This window comes from Eriocheir sinensis, chromosome 49, assembly GCF_024679095.1.
Source record: "Eriocheir sinensis breed Jianghai 21 chromosome 49, ASM2467909v1, whole genome shotgun sequence".
NCBI classification, from domain to species: Eukaryota; Metazoa; Arthropoda; class Malacostraca; order Decapoda; family Varunidae; genus Eriocheir; species Eriocheir sinensis.
The window spans coordinates 7448843-7466158 of NC_066557.1; the positions used below are offsets into that span (position 1 = coordinate 7448843).

Sequence of the window (17316 nt, forward strand, 5' to 3'; positions counted from 1 at the left end):
GTCAATCCATTTCACCAGTCTATGTAAAACTACCCACGGACCATCCAACACAACAACTACTACCAAGCTGGTAGGTAAACTATCATCACTAGCTCATAAAATCCACTCTATGGAAATACTAACACAACAACTGCTATGAAAGAGTTGTTTTCTATCACTTCAGGCGACCATAAAATCACCAAGCCTGAATACTAACACTGAATCCTCTGCTACATTTTCGTATATCTGGCCTAACGTCATAAACTATCACTGGGCGCATAAAACTAATAACTGCTACCAAAACAACCATTAAAACCAATCACTATAACTGCTATAAATGAACCCATGAAACATTCATGTGGTTCCATGCTAACAAAGCCTTACCGTTAATTCATCACTAAACTCCTGGCAAACCATAAAAAAAAATACTGAACACACAACACACAACCACTATATAATGCCTTGTCAACTTCAGGCCTAAGGAAACCACCCATGGAAATACTAACACCCCAAAATGTTAGAGAATATAGACCTACCTATCTATAATATAAGTTTACTAAGGTCTCGTGAAGTTTGACCCCCACTCCCCTAACACCAACTCCTGCATGCCCCAGCCGCCCAACAGACCTGCACGGACTCCAGCGAGATCTCCTGCCCCGACGGCGACCGCTGCATCCCCTTCCGCTACATCTGCGACGGAGACCCGGACTGTGGAGGTACCGGGGAGGACGAGGACGAGGAGCTGTGCAAGGTGAGGAGCAGGAGGAGGAGGAGGAGGAGGAGGAAAAGGAAGATGAGGAGGAAGTTAGTTCATTCTTTTTATCCTCCGTATGTTCTTAATTTCTTCCCTTCCTTGTGTTCTCCAATCTTCCCTTCCTTGTTCTTTTTTTTCTCTTTCTCTCTTTTCTTCTTCATTCTTCCCTTCCTTCTCTTCTTTCTGTTTATCTTTCTTATGTTCTTCTTTCCTGCCTTCCTTCTCATTTTTTTTTTCTTCTTCCCTTCTTTCTGTTCTTTATTCTTTCCATCTTTCTTTTGCTCTTCCTTCTTCCCTTCCTTCTTTTCTTTATCTTCCCTACTCTTATCTCTTCCCTTCTTTCTATTCTTCTTTCTTCCTGTCTTCCTTTCATTCTTCGTTTTTCCCATCCTTTCGTTCTTCATTCATTCTTTCTTTTGTTCTTATTTTTTCCTTTCATTTTTCTTATTGTCTTTTTGTTCTCCCTTCCTCCCTTTCTTTTGTTCTTCATTGTTTCCTTCCTTCTGTTCTTCATTCTTTCCTTCCTTCTGTTCTTCATTATTCTATCTTCCTCTTGTTCTTCATTCTTTCCTTCCTTCTGTTCTTCATTCTTTCCTTCCTTCTGTTCTTCATTCTTTCCTTCCTTCTGTTCTTCATTCTTTCCTTCCTTCTGTTCTTCATTCCTTCCTTCCTTCTGTTCTTCATTCATATACATTTCTCTTGTTCTTTCTTTCCTTCCTTCTGTTCTTCATTCATTTATCTTCCTTTTGTTCTTCATTCTTTCCTTCCTTCTGTTCTTCATTCATTTATCTTCCTCTTGTTCTTCATTCTTTCCTTCATTTTGTTGACCCGCATAGGCCTACACCCCACCGGCCAGTTTCAAATGGAAATACTATACCACACACTCAGTACTATAAACTCCGGAGCACGAGAAGTCATGTATAGCCTAATCCATGTAACTTCTTCCTCCTCTTACGCATCGTCATCGTCATCATCATCAGGCGTGGAAGAACGATATCTGTAACCGCGGCCAAGTCCAGTGTCGCCGAGGCAGCAGCTCCACCTCTTGCGTCAACATTCAGGAGTACTGTGCCGAGGACTCTGACTGCGAGGGCGACCTGGACCCACGGATATGCCAGGTTTGTGCATGGGGGTGGAGGGGGGAGAGCCAGGGGTGGGGGGTTTGGTTAGAGGGGTTGTGGGGAGAGTGTTCGAAAGCGCCATTTGTCCCCTAGACTAGAGAACCACGCGAAACTCACATTGATGCTGAGACAATATTGGATTTTCTTGTGCTCTAGGTATCGGCAGGATCTCGAAGTAGCAGATGCCTAGACCACAAAAAAATATTATATCAGCATCGATTTGGTAACAACACGTCGCCTGTGATGAATGTGGAAGAACTCTCCTCTTCTATGGCTCAGCTGGTTTCGTGTGTGTGTGGGCGGGGAGTAAGTGGAGGGGGGGAATGAAAGGGGAGGAAAATAAGGTTACGGGGGTGGAAGGAGTGAAATGGGATAGATTTGACAGAGGGAGAGAAGGGTAAGGAAGATAAGGATAGGGTAGGCGGTGGCTGAGTGGTTGGGGAAGTTAGGGAGGAGAATGAAGGCAAAGGAATGTGGTTTAATATGTTTGTGTGTGTGTGTGTGTGTGTGTGTGTGTGTGTGTGTGTGTGTGTGTGTGTGTGTGTGTGTGTGTTAATCAGACCACTTCCCCCTTTTTAACAGATGGTCCAGGATGGGGCGGTTCAGCGGCTTGAGGAGATCGTGCTGAGAACTCCTGTAGGTCCCGGTAAGTGACTCCCGCCGACCCTTACATTCTGCTCCTGTAGGGATATAGACGCCTCAGGAATAAGTGTACCCTCCCCCCACACCCCGGGGAGAGTAGTTGAATTATGAAGTGTGTTGACTCACCTGATGCGGAAAGCCTCCCATCCCACCGCTGCCACCAATGTAAAGCCGTTGAATTTCACTTTGCCACACCTTCACGTGTCCTCTGCGGGCCACGAAACAGTCTGCAAGGACACATTAAGAGGCCAATGAAGACCGTTTGTTATCATTCACATCGTTACATATACTTTTTTTCTTAAATACTAACTTAGATAAGCAAGAACAAAGGTGAGGCTTCATTTGGAGGCTATGAAGACCGTTTATAATCATTCATTGCGTCACATATCTCTCTTTTAAATACTAATCTAGATAGGCAAAAACAAAGGTGGGGACACTGTTACAACTACGAAAGGGAGCCTGCTTGGACCCAACTACACTGTCCGTCCGCCCACTCCAATCTCTGCAACAGAAAGCACGGCCGCCGTTGCGGCCCGTGCACTTAACGTCTGAGTCCAGGCTTTCTAGAGAAACTAGATAGTTCTATCTCGCCTCTGGGCATCACGGGCAGGTACTGGCCAGCCTGCTTAGTTACTTGAAGGAGTTCTGTTAACGTTACTCCAACTCTACTCCCCGCCAGACGCTCATCACGAAGGTTATTCGGAGGATACCGCCCACTACGTAAGATGGACTTCCACCCACTTCTCCGAACAAACCGGGCAGGGATGAGACTCGTCAAGAAGGGGCACCGAACTCCCCTGTTCACTCTCCTTTTAAGTGTAAAAGGCTCTGGATGTGTAGTGTGTGTGCGTGTTATAGCAGACCGAGAACTGATGCCACCCTCCACTTGCGAACCTACCCCTTCCTCTCTCTGAGCGCTAACGCATTACACCATTCATGGCGTCACACATATCTTTCTCCCTTTCAAATGTTAATACTATATATTAATTGGCATCCGGAACCGATATTGGCCCTCTCTTTTTGGCTTCTCATTTCTTTACATGAGCAGTGCATAGCGGGCTTGTTTGTTTCTACAGGTATTTTTTCTCTTTGAGCTGCTTCTTCTGCCGTAAAAAAATAACAAAGGAACAAAGGTAGGGACATGCTCACGGGCCGCCTTCTCTCTTCTGCAGACAACGACTTGGTGAAGAGCGAGAACCTGGCCAAAGAGTTAGTGATGCTGCTCAACGACACGATTGAACACCCGCAGTGCCCGACCATGTTTACTCTCGTGGAGGACCAGTGTGTAGCCCTCTTCTTCGTCGGCAGTGTACGTATATGGCCCTCTGTGCGTGTGTGTGTGTGTGTGTGTGCTCAGTTTTTGTTTTCCTTTTTATGCTATTCCATCATTTTTTATTGTCTGAAACCTCCTGTGTATATGAGTGTGTGTGTGTGTGTGTGTGTGTGTGTGTATATGTGTGTGTGTGTGTGTGTGTGTGTGTGTGTGTGTGTGTGTGTGTGTGTGTGTGTGTGTGTGTGTGTGTTCTTCAGTTATTGTTTTGCCTTTTATGCTTCTTCATCATTCTCGCCTCCATCCCAAGCTTCCTTCTTATCTCCGTTTTCATCCATTTTTCAACTTTTCTCGCCCTTATTACCACCTCAGCCTTTCCTCTTCCACTCCTCTTATTTCAAACTTGGTCCTTATAATCCGACATCCACCCCCCCCCTACCCACCCCCACCCCCCACCTGCCCAATCCACCTCAATCCTCTGCCTCCTCCCATTTTCCTTCTCATGTGTGTGTAGCAGTGATATCATACGTGCAATCTCCCTATATAATCTGCTATTTCCCTTTATCGCCTGATCTTTTAAACGTCGTATCAGTCTTTACTAACAATAATGTGGCTGATTTATCTCTCTTGACCCGCTTTTCATGGCGTGGTTAGTTGGTTTTGATGATTTTTTATATAACGTTTTACGACTGAGTTTGTAATATGCCGACTTAACTTTTTGAAAATCCAACTCCTCTGACTCCTTCCCAAAAATGGAAGTTAGAAGCCAAACAAGCCACACGACTGTCAAAAAAGACGAGTGCGACGTTAAACTGTCAGGGTATGTTTCCTGCCCACACGCGCGGAAGGCTGGTCTGCGTTGCTTGGCCCAAACTTTGATTTCCACGCATCGCATCAACCTCCATCTGTCTCCTATGTTTGTGTGTCTACCTTCAATATGTCTTGACGTCCGCATGACAAACCTGGGAAGGCTTTCTGCATTTTAGGGGCAATACTACAGTACAACAACCCAACAACAGATTGCATTTCCTCTTCGTTGATTCTGCACCCCAACAACAAATTGAATTTGCTCTTTCTTTCTTCTGTAACCCAATAACAGACTGCATTTTTTCTGCCTTTCTCCTATAACCCAACAACATATTACATTTAGTCATCAGTTAGCCTGGAAACAAAAACAAACTGAAGGAAGCTGGCTTGAGATGACACCAATCTTTTCGGAACTGAGGGTTCGTATCCCACCGCTGCCACCAGAAGTAGAAATGGTCTTTGAATGTAGACTATTGCTATCACTGCAACGTCCCTAACTTTTCCTTTGTATTAGAGTGAATTAACAACACGCATGAATAACTTGGCCCACTTCTTATTTCTATTTATCATACAAACAAAGAACAGATTCATTTAGACCGTAATTCCGTTTACTGGCACACTCTGGAAGCAACACTGCACATCCTGAACCTGCTCAAGAATGAAGAAGCAACATATTTTTGAATAACTGACGCTATTTACTTTTTATTCATCTTGCAATCACACAAATGATTTATTTAGGGTTCCGCTTCGTTCATTGGCACACTAGAATTAACATTACAACGCTGCAATGTCCCAAACCTGCCCAAGGGTGAAGGAGCGACATATTAATTAATAACTGATCATATTTACTCTTTCTTCATCCTGCAAAGACACAATTCATTCATTTAGTCTTCAGCTCCGTTCACATGCGCACTCTGGAAGCAACACCGCAGACTCCCAAACCTGTTGAAGAGCAAAGCAGCAGCATGCAGTTAACGGACCCTACTTGCTTGCTATTCATCATGCAAATACATCACACACTAATTTAACCTTGAGCTCCGTTCATTGGCACACTCAGAAGCAACATTGCAAACCCCCAAACCTCGCGAAATAGCAGCATACAATTAACGGACCCTACTTGCTTGTTGTTATTCATCATGCAAACACATCACATATTCATTTAGCCTTGAGCTCCGTTCATTGGCACACTCAGAAGCAACATTGCAAACCCCCAAACCTCGCGAAGTAGCAGCATGTAGTTACCAGACCCTATTTGCTTGTTTCTTATCACGCAAACACACCACACATTCATTTAGAGTTCCGCTCCGTTCACTGGCACACTCAAAAGCAACACTGCAGACTCCCACACCTCTCCAAGTAGCAGCATGCAGGTACCAGACCCTATTTGCTTGTTTCTTGTCACGCAAACACACCGAAGATTCTTTTAGAGTTCCGCTCCGTTCACTGGCACACTAGAGGCAGCAATGCAGTACCCAGCCTCTCCGTCTGTCCCTGGCTGAGGTAGTAACACACACACATTAACGTAGCCTGTGTCCCTGGCGCCATCTCAGGTCAGCTGGGGCGAGGCACGGGCGTTCTGTCAGGTCTTCGGCGGGGACCTCATTAGCTTCAGGGACGTCACCCACTACACCACCTTCGCCAAACACCTCCAGCAAGCCCGTGAGTACCGTCAATACTATACGGGGAGTTAATGACAGAGTGATTGGAGTGTTTTTTAACGTGTTTTTTCAATGTATACCTTCAATGAAATACAAACGTCAAGCTTTACAAAGGTCCTGCATTTATTGCCAAATATTGGAATACTTTCAAGACAACATTAGAAGTAACTGCTTGAGTATTTAAAGTGATTGTTTCAGTAGTTTGGAGTAAACAGCATAACTCTACAGTATTTGGACTTTGGGGTATTTCAGAACATTGACGCCCATATTCTCAGACGCTTTCGGCTCTCAGCAAATATTTACAAAGGCCACAAAGGAGAATAATCGGGTTCTCTTGAGTGTTTTTCACGTTCAGGGTGCAAAAGCCTTGTCAAACTACTACTAAGTTCAAAGCTATGCACTGAAATACCCACAATAACTTCTACCAAAGCCTTGCCATATGTGGGCGTGTAATACTATAACCTGACTCGAAACGTCTGAGAATATGCATGACCTCAGAGTGTCTTTCAGTAAGCAGGTCTTGCAGAATATTTGAGCTTCACCACAGCAATTCGAAACCGTCCCAAGAATGCGCCTCCAGGTTGACTTCCTCCTCTCTCTCCAGAGCTGACGGTGGACTTCTGGGTGGGCGGCAGCCTGGCCAACGAGACTGAGGGGTGGCGCTGGACTACCGGGGCCCCGGTGGAGATGGGTACCCCCTACTGGGCAGTCAGGTAAGCAATAGGGACTCGAATACCTTCACGCCATTATAACTCCTTCACGTGAAAATTACCGCCTGGTTAACTGCGTATAGATGAAAAGGCAGTTACGATGTGGTGGCCAGGACATAAGGAATGGGAATAATTAAGTGGTGTCCCAAGGCGCGGATGAAGACTCCAAAAGGCTTCAAAGCCACAGGGATCCCTTTCCCAGTTTGTCCACCTCCTGTCTCTCGAGCTCGGGTTCGAATCCCGGACGCAATGTTGGGAGAAAAGATTTTTAGTTTCCCGAATAGACTAATTTCTCATGTGCCTCGAAAAGTGGAAATGCCCCACGACAGAAGTACACTGAATTAGCTCCCCTGATGGAAAAAAGCCCACAAAATTCACTTGGCTAAAGGACACCTCTTTAGCCGAATGGCAGAGTGGTGGCTTCCTGTCTGGCTGGTCGAGGGTTCCATTCCCGGCGTCGGAAATGTATGTTCACCTCTGTCTGTACTGTGATCAATTTATCGTGTGTCCCGTGGCACGCAGATGTCGCGTGGATGTTGGGTAAGTGGAATGCAGGGTATTAGAACAAAACAAACAGAGAATTAAGGTAACAAGCTTCTTCATCGCAGCTCACATCCTTCGTCCCTTCCGCCAGACACGACGAGAGTTGCAAGGTCCGCAACGTGACCTTCCCGGAGCTGAACCAGACCCGCGAGGCCAACGACGGCACCTGTTACCACTACGTGCAGGCCCCCCACACGCCCCCCCGCGGCCACTGCATGTCCCTGTCCTACCAGCACTACTACTACATGACCGACGAGGACTGCTTGCAAAAGAAGAGTCCTTTGTGTGTGCTGGATGACGCCACGCAGCAGCAGGAGGTGGTTGAAGAATAGGAAGGGAAGGGCGCACACACACACACACACACACACACACACACTATACGTAGTTAATAGGTGACTAACTAACGGATTGGGAGCAAATGCCAGGACGGTTCATTAGCTGACAGCCGACGATCAACCCAGACAAGCCTCCACGCATCTCCCCTTGCTATCCCGACCCCTCCAAGGATCCATCGACGTGCCCCATACATGAGTTACGTGGCCGTCCTCTTGACCTCCTCCACTCCGGTTGTCTCGTACAGAAACAACCCTAGGAGCAGGATCGACGTCCGGGAGGTGCGCCGCGTACCCATATAGCCGGAGATGGATACGCCTGAACGATCCATCAATTAATTGTATGCTTTTATTTACTTACCTTCCAGTGTTTTGTGATGTTTGTGCATTGTCTGTCATTTTTGTACTTACGATAGACTCCAGCAGGCATCCCGCAGACCAAGGACGTCAGGGCATTAATAAAAGGAGTGAATCCAAGTTGCAAAGTATTCGATCCTGATCATCATTTCCCTTCTTTTTTCTCTCTGGGGAGTATCTTATTTATTTATCTATTTATTCATTTATTATTTTTACTGTAAAAGGGCAACTCAAGGGCAAAAAACAAAAACACAAAAAAGCCCGCCATACGCTGAGCCAACAAAAGAAAACAGAACGAGAGGCAGAAAAGTTAATTTCGGGTGGAGAGGCGTCTTGATACTCTCCTCTTGAATTTACCTCATTATACTCTGCTGGATTTGAGTCATGTTCATCTTGTCATGCCATCATTATCCTCCCACTTTCACTTTCATATCCCTCCTCTTCCTCCTGCAACTCCGTCTCAGCAATGCATCAATGCAGCAAATAAAACGAACAGAATGTTGCGCTTCAATAAAAGGAAATTTTTATTCAAAAACAAAGAAGTAATACTTCCGCCTTACAATAATTTAGTCAGACCCCACTTGGAATATGCGGTACAGTTTTGGTCTCCCCACCATGCAAAGGACATTGCTAAATTAGAAGGCGTTCAACGTCGGGCAACAAAAATGATCCACAACAAACCCTACGACGAGAGGTTTTCAACCCTTAACAAGTTCTCTCTTGAGAAACGTCGCCTCCGAAGAAAACTGATCGAATGTTTTAAAATACTTAATGGCTTTACGAAAGTGGACAAATCAAAATTGTTTATGATCAATGACACTTTGCGAACGAGAAATAATGGCACAAAACTTGAGTGTAAACAAGTAAATTTAGACTGCACCATTTTTTTCTTCACCAACGTTGTAGTGCGAGAATGGAATAAGCTTTCACCGTCAGTGGTCCAGTGTAACACGATTGACTCCTTTAGAAACAAACTCGACCGACACTTCCTTCAATTTAACTTAATATTAACTAGAGTAGAAATGCAAAGTTTTGGAGCTATCCGATTAATGTAAAATCACTTAGGTTTAAGGACAGATCACCTAGTTTGTACCATGGGTTCTGTGTGGTCTGAATCTATGTAAATCTATGTAAATCTTATTTAATCACTGTCTTCCCATTCCTTGTATTCCCTCTTCTTCTGCCTCCTTTCTTCTCCTGTTCTACGTTCCTCTTCTTCCACCCTCTATATCCCCTTTGTTTCTGTCCATACTCACTCCTTTCCATGTGAGTGTCTCGCCTGAACCGCCTTACAGCTCCATTGGTCAGTAGGTCTGTAGGGGAAAGCAAAGGTGGGGCCATACACTCTCGCGCTTGGCCTCGTGTTCATATCCGGCACATTGGCCCTTGAGACTGTGGCGGGAAACAACCCATCACCCCGGGACGCAAGTGTTTCATCCTTCCAGTTACCTTCCCCTGGGTTTCCTCAGTCCAAAAAGGAAGATATGAGCAGCCGGGTGAGCCGTGCGCCGACTGTCTGGGCCGGGATTCGAACCAAGACCACTGGGTTCGGATAGGCGTGCCAAGAACTTCACCGCGGAGTCTTATATGAGTTAAGAAAAGGTGAAAAAGATGATCGACTGATTGACTGACTTTATTGTTGCTGAAAAGATATGCAGCAAAGGAAAGGAGAGGTGTCTGCCATCCTGTAGGCTTCTCATATTCTCAGTTCGATCTACAAGCGCACACACTTGACAAGGATTTCATAAGAGTTTTGGGCATTTCCAGAGGTATTTCTATGACCCTGGTGGCAGTTTGACTCTTCCTCTGTACTATGAACATAAAACGTCACTCATAAAACCCGATTAATCTCCTTTTTGGCCGTTGAAAATACATGAGCGGTGGTAGCGTCTGAGGATACCGCTGGGCCACCACTGCAAAGAAAACGGCATCACGATAATAAAGCAGCAGTCACCCCTTCAATGCCATGTCCCGTTTTCTATGTTCAGGATATTCAAGGTTAGCAGCATACAAGGTAATTTCCCCTCAGCCCTTCGTCCTTCCTCTCTCATGATTCCCTCTTTCCTTCCCTCCATCCTTTCTCTCCTTCCTCATTTCTTCCTTTCCTTTCTCTTCCCTCTATTTAGGTTACTGTCATTAGCGCAGGAGCAAGAGCCAATGAGAACGCGGGAACCAGGTAGACGGGAGCCAATCAGAACGCGGGAAGGAGGATGGAGCGCTGCCATTGGTCCAGGCGGGTCAGCTGGCGGGGAGGGAGGGAGCACCGTTGTCAGATTATCGTACTCGGAGCATAGCGTTGACCGGATTCTGACGCGTAACTATTGCCAAGAAACATCAGCAATTAACTATTTTAACGATAACTACAAATTGATCTCGTTATTTGGGCCCAGGAGACGGTTTTTGGGTCGGAAGTTGGAGCACAGTTGCCAGATTATCGTACTCGGAGCATAGCGTTGACCGGATTCTGACGTGTAACTATTGCCAAGAAACATCAGCAATTAACTATTTTAACAATAACTACAAATTGATCTCGTTATTTGGGCCCAGGAGACAGTTATTGTGTCGGAAATGGGCAAATATTAGAGGATTAGTACGATAATTTGGCAACATTGGGAGAGAGGGAGGGGAGAGAGAGAGAGAAAGAGAGAGGAAAACAAACATGGCTCATCGCGGGGCTTGTGAGGGACAGTTTTAGCTTTATTATCGCCCCGTGAAGTGCAGGTGATGGGCGAGGTGGCGGCGGCGGGCGTGCAGGTGGCGGCGCAGGTGTGTGCAGCGCCGAGGACAGGTGAGGAGAGGCGGGGAGGGCAGGGGGGGCACGGCAGCAACAGGTGGGCCAGGCAGACTCACTGGTGTCATGAAGAGGAAGTGGTGTATCATGTCCTTAACACCACAGACTCACTGGTGTCATGAAGAGGAAGTGGTGTATCATGTCCATAACACCACAGACTCACTGGTGTCAAGAAGAGGAAGTGGTGTATCATGTCCATAACACCACAGACTCACTGGTGTCATGAAGAGGAAGTGGTGTATCATGTCCTTAACACCACAGACTCACTGGTGTCAAGAAGAGGAAGTGGTGTATCATGTCCTTAACACCACAGACTCACTGGTGTCAAGAAGAGGAAGTGGTATCATGTCCTTAACACCACAGACTCACTGGTGTCAAGAAGAGGAAGTGGTGTATCATGTCCTTAACACCACAGACTCACTGGTGTCAAGAAGAGGAAGTGGTGTATCATGTCCTTAACACCACAGACTCACTGGTGTCAAGAAGAGGAAGTGGTGTATCATGTCCTTAACACCACAGACTCACTGGTGTCATGAAGAAGTGGTGTATCATGTCCCACACCACAGACTCACTGGTGTCAAAGAGGAAGTGGTGTATCATGTCCTTAACACCACAGACTCACTGGTGTCAAGAAGAGGAAGTGGTGTATCATGTCCTTAACACCACAGACTCACTGGTGTCAAGAAGAGGAAGTGGTGTATCATGTCCTTAACACCACAGACTCACTGGTGTCATGAAGAGGAAGTGGTGTATCATGTCCTTAACACCACAGACTCACTGGTGTCATGAAGAGGAAGTGGTCCATCATGTCCTTAACACCATAGACTCACTGGTGTCATGAAGAGGAAGTGGTGTATCATGTCCTTAACACCACAGACTCACTGGTGTCAAGAAGAGGAAGTGGTGGATCATGTCCTTAACACCACAGACTCACTGGTGTCAAGAAGAGGAAGTGGTGGATCATGTCCTTAACACCACAGACTCACTGGTGTCAAGAAGAGGAAGTGGTGGATCATGTCCTTAACACCACAGACTCACTGGTGTCAAGAAGAGGAAGTGGTGCATCATGTCCTTAACACCACAGACTCACTGGTGTCAAGAAGAGGAAGTGGTGGATCATGTCCTTAACACCACAGACTCACTGGTGTCAAGAAGAGGAAGTGGTGCATCATGTCCTTAACACAACAGAATGTGACTGGAACAGCCTCCCTCAACAAACTGTGGTACAATAGACTCATTCAGAAAACAAATACATACTCACTTGTCACCACAACACACCAACACTAACAATTACACTTGATTCACTTCCCTCCCCTGCACACCCGGCTCCCCTGTCCCCCCAACAGCCAACACAAATATGCGTGTTATACAACTGTACGGGTGGGTGCCCTGCCCATTATTCGTCCAGATCCAGATCCAGACTCACTGGTGTCAAGAAGAGGAAGTGGTGCATGTCCTTAACACATGCCTTAACACAGTCCGGCTCACTGGTGTCAAGAAGAGGAAGTGGTGCCAAATTTCCAAATTACCAAATTTCTAATGTCACTATTGAATATAACAAGTTTTCAGCCATAAACTCAACATAATCATCATGTATTATATATGAAAACATGCAGAATTAAATGGTGTACATAAAGAAACTCACTACGGCTGGGCCAAAACAGCGTCCCGCGCTGTATCTGGGATCGCCACGCACGCCAAATTTCAAATGTCACTATTGAATATAACAAGTTTTCAGCCACAAACTAAACATAATCATCATGTATTATATATGAAAACGTGCATAATTAAATGGTGCACATAAAGAAACATAAATTAATTGATAATTTTGAGATTTAAGGATAAATATAGAGATAAAATAACTCATATATTGGCTAAAGCAAGCCAGGACGCAATATGCCCGTCCTCGGATATGGTACAGGACACGGTTTTCTCACTTTTCGTGTAATGTAAGGAGAGAAATCTTATTACTCTCAAATTTTTTGTTATTGATTTGTGTTATTTTTTTGCAGAAGGCACTACAGCCTATTCATTTGGACAAGGCCACTCACGCTAGTTTAGTCCCAGTGACTCCACTTCCTCCTTTTGGCTGGGTAGCTCCGAGCGGGATGATGTAACCTACTTGTCATGTTAAGTAGTCAACATAACATAAAATGGTAAACAGAAATTAGCAGTTTGTGTTAGATATGCATTTTATGTTGACTACTTAACATTTTATTATTACGACTTACCATTTTATGTTGACTACTTAACATGACAAGTAGGTTACATCATCCCGCTTGGAGCTACCCAGCCAGAAGAGGGAAATGGAGTCACTGGGACTAAGCTACCGTGAGTGGCCTTGCCCAAATGAATAGACTATAGTATTTGGGGAGGGGAGGGAAATTAGGGAAACTAATGATATCTACAGGGAATAGTAAGCAGAAGAATTAAAAACATGTCAAAACTTACCAGTAAAAACAGTTCTGTTTGCCTTTTTAAGATTAGTGAACCAAATAAATAAAAATAAAAAATGCTAAAAACAAAATTCTCCTCAGCATTCAGCGGTGAGGATGGCCTGGAGGATGAGCGGGAGAAGGCGGTGGCGGCGGCGGTGGACGTGGTGGCCGCCAGCGCGCGACGTGGGGTGGTCACCCTGTGTGCCAGCGTCGCCCACATCATCAGGAAGAACTTCAGGTGAGCTGCCACCCAATCTTCCTCTTCTTTTCTCAACCAATCTACCTCTTTCTCTTTTCCCAACCCATTTTCCTCTTCCTCTTCTTTTCCCTCCAAACTTCCTCTTCCTCTTCTTTTCCAAACCCATTTTCCTCTTTTTTCTCCAACAAATCTTCCTTTTCCTCACCTTCTTCCCTCCAATCTTCCTCACCTTCTTCCCTCCAATCTTCCTCCTCTTCCTCACCTATTTCCCTCCAATCTTCCTCACCTTTTTCCCTCCAATCTTCCTCCTCTTCACCTTTTTTCCTCCAATCTTCCTCCTCTCCCTCACCTTTTTCCCTCCAATCTTCCTCCTCTTCACCTTTTTCCCTCCAATCTTCCTCCTCTTCCTCACCTTCTTCCCTCCAATCTTCCTCCTCTTCCTCACCTTTTTCCCTCCAATCTTCCTCCTCTTCCTCACCTAATTCCCTCCAATCTTCCTCACCTTTTTCCCTCCAATCTTCCTCCTCTCCCTCACCTTTTTCGCTCCAATCTTCCTCCTCTTCACCTTTTTCGCTCCAATCTTCCTCCTCTTCCTCACCTTTTTCGCTCCAATCTTCCTCCTCTTCCTCACCTTTTTCGCTCCAATCTTCCTCCTCTGCCTCACCTTTTTCGCTCCAATCTTCCTCCTCTTCACCTATTTCCTCAATCTTCCTCCTCTTCCTCACCTTTTTTCTCAATCTTCCTCCTCTTCCTCACCTTTTTCCCTCCAATCTTCCTCCTCTTCCTCACCTTTTTCCCTCCAATCTTCCTCCTCTTCCTCACCTTTTTCCCTCCAATCTTCCTCCTCTTCCTCACCTTTTTCCCTCCAATCTTCCTCCTCTTCACCTTTTTCGCTCCAATCTTCCTCCTCTTCCTCACCTTTTTCCCTCCAATCTTCCTCCTCTTCCTCACCTTTTTCCCTCCAATCTTCCTCCTCTTCCTCACCTTTTTCGCTCCAATCTTCCTCCTCTTCCTCACCTTTTTCACTCCAATCTTCCTCCTCTTCCTCACCTTTTTCCCTCCAATCTTCCTCCTCTTCCTCACCTTTTTCCCTCCAATCTTCCTCCTCTTCCTCACCTTTTTCCCTCCAATCTTCCTCCTCTTCTTCCCTTTTCCCCTCCAATCCCTCTCTTCTTCACCTTTCTCCCTATCCACCAGTCCCATTACCAATCCTTCCCCGCTTCACCAGTCCCATTACCAATCCTTCCCCTCTCCACCAGTCCCAATACCAATCCTTCCCCTATCCACCAGTCCCATTACCAACCCTTCCCCTATCCACCAGTCCCATTACCAATCCTTCCCCTATCCACCAGTCCCATTACCAACCCTACCCTATCCACCAGTCCCATTACCAATCTTTCCCCTATCCACCAGTCCCATTACCAACCCTACCCTATCCACCAGTCCCATTACTAATCCTTCCCATATCCACCAGTCCCATTACCAATCCTTCCCCTATCCACCAGTCCCATTACCAATCTTTCCCCTCTCCACCAGTCCCATTACCAATCCTTCCCCTATCCACCAGTCCCATTATCAACCCTTCCCCTATCCACCAGTCCCATTACCAACCCTTCCCCTATCCACCAGTCCCATTACCAATCCTTCCCCTCTTCACCAGTCCCATTACCAATCCTTTCCCTATCCACCAGTCCCATTACCAATCCTTCCCCTCTCCACCAGTTCCATTACCAATCCTTCCCCTATCCACCAGTCCCATTACCAACCCATCCCCTATCCACCAGTCCCATTACCAATCCTTCCCTATCCACCAGTCCCATTACCACTCCATCCCCTCTCCACCAGTCCCATTACCAATCCTTACCCTATCCACCAGTCCCATTACCAATCCTTCCCCTCTCCACCAGTCCCATTACCAATCCTTCCCCTATCCACCAGTCCCATTACCAATCCTTCCCCTATCCACCAGTCCATTACCAATCCTTCCCTATCCACCAGTCCCATTACCAATCCTTCCCCATCCACCAGTCCCATTACCCTTCCCTATCCACCAGTCCCATTACCAACCCTTCCCTATCCACCAGTCCCATTACCAACCTTCCCTATCCACCAGTCCCATTACCAATCCTTCCCTATCCACCAGTCCCATTACCAACCCTTCCCTATCCACCAATCCCATTACCAACCCATTCCCTATCCACCAGTTCCATTACCAATCCTTCCCTATCAACCAGTCCCATTACCAATCCTTCCCTATCCACCAGTCCCATTACCAACCCTTCCCCTATCCACCAGTCCCATTACCAATCCTTCCCCTATCCACCAGTCCCATTACCAATCCTTCCCCTATCCACCAGTCCCATTACCCATACTTCCCTTCTCCACCAGTCCCATTACCAATCCTTCCCCTATCCACCAGTCCCATTACCAACCCTTCTCCTATCCACCAGTCCCATTACCAATCCTTCCATTATCCACCATTCCCATTACCAACAGATCCCCTATCCACCAGTCCCATTACCAATCCTTCCCCTATCCACCAGTCCCATTACCAATCCTTCCCCTATCCACCATTCCCATTACCAACCCTTCCCCTCTCCACCAGTCCCATTACCAATCCTTCCCCTATCCACCAGTCCCATTACCAACCCTTTCCCTATCCACCAGTCCCATTACCAACCCTTCACCTATCCACCAGTCCCATTACCAATCCTTCCCCTATCCACCAGTCCCATTACCAACCCTTCCCCTATCCACCAGTCCCATTACCAATCCTTCCCCTATCCACCAGTCCCATTACCAATCATTCCTCTCACCACCAGTCCCATTACCAACCTTCCCTATCCACCAGTCCCATTACCAACCCTTCCCTATCCACCAGTCCCATTACCAATCCTTCCCTATCCACCAGTCCCATTCCAATCCTTCCCCATCCACCATTCCCATTACCAACCATTCCCGTATCCACCAGTCCCATTACCAACCCTTCCCCTATCCACCAGTCCCATTACCAATCCTTCCCCTATCCACCAGTCCCATTACCAACCCTTCCCCTATCCACCAGTCCCATTACCAATCCTTCCCTATCCATCAGTCCCATTACCAACCCTTCCCCTATCCACGAGTCCCTTTACCACATCTTCCCCTCTCCACCAGTCCCATTACCAATCCTTCCCCTCTCCACCAGTCCCATTACCAACCCTTCCCCTATCCACCAGTCCCATTACCAACCCTTCCCCTCTCCACCAGTCCCATTACCAACACTTCCCCTATCCACCAGTCCCATTTCCAACCCTTCCGCGATCCACCCGTCCCATTACCAACCTTCCCCTCCACCAGTCCCATTACCAACCCTTCCCCTCTCCACCAGTCCCATTACCAACCCTTCCCCTCTCCACCAGTCCCATTACCAACCCTTCCCCTATCCACCAGTCCCATTACCAACCCTTCCTCTATCCACCAGTCCCATTACCAATTCTTCCTCTATCCACCAGTCCCATTACCAATCCTTCCCCTATCCACCATCCCCATTACCAATCCTTCCCCTCTCCACCAGTCCCATTACCAATCCTTCCCCTCTCCACCAGTCCCATTACCAACCCTTCCCCTATCCATCAGTCCCATTACCAACCCTACCCCTATCCACCAGTCCCATTACCGATCCTTCCCATCTCCACCAGTCCCATTACCAATCCTTCCCCTATCCACCAGTCCC

The 17316-nt window shown here is 46.6% G+C and overlaps 2 protein-coding genes and 1 long non-coding RNA gene across 5 annotated transcripts in view; 2 read left to right on the plus strand and 1 right to left on the minus strand.

Annotated features, from left to right (window-relative positions):
- LOC126981805 (uncharacterized) overlaps window positions 1–8304 on the plus strand; it is a 13903-nt gene extending 5599 nt beyond the window's left edge. Inside the window, exons 3-9 of one of the 2 annotated variants that reach the window (XM_050833363.1) lie at window positions 594–730; window positions 1714–1851; window positions 2437–2500; window positions 3669–3805; window positions 6100–6232; window positions 6836–6944; window positions 7576–8304. In XM_050833363.1, coding sequence (XP_050689320.1) covers window positions 594–730; window positions 1714–1851; window positions 2437–2500; window positions 3669–3805; window positions 6100–6232; window positions 6836–6944; window positions 7576–7816 — 959 coding nt within the window. In that variant the 3' untranslated portion in view covers window positions 7817–8304. The remainder of the gene's footprint in view (window positions 1–593; window positions 731–1713; window positions 1852–2436; window positions 2501–3668; window positions 3806–6099; window positions 6233–6835; window positions 6945–7575) is intronic. The other variant, XM_050833364.1, reaches the window with a different exon arrangement.
- Window positions 8305–10789: 2485 nt separating this feature from the next.
- The window catches only part of LOC126981809 (uncharacterized), a 37676-nt gene continuing 31149 nt past the window's right edge, over window positions 10790–17316 (plus strand). The window contains exons 1-2 of the mRNA XM_050833381.1: window positions 10790–10961; window positions 13502–13640. Of these exons, the coding sequence (XP_050689338.1) occupies window positions 10898–10961; window positions 13502–13640 (203 nt within the window). The 5' untranslated portion in view covers window positions 10790–10897. The remainder of the gene's footprint in view (window positions 10962–13501; window positions 13641–17316) is intronic.
- Window positions 13648–15371, minus strand: LOC126981812 (uncharacterized). Of its 2 annotated transcripts, none has more exons than XR_007734203.1 (4): window positions 14652–15371; window positions 14520–14585; window positions 14358–14456; window positions 13648–14079 (listed from the first exon to the last, which is right to left on the minus strand). It is a non-coding gene; the product is annotated as an uncharacterized LOC126981812 (long non-coding RNA). The 2 variants fall into 2 exon arrangements; XR_007734202.1 differs by having other exon boundaries at window positions 13648–14136.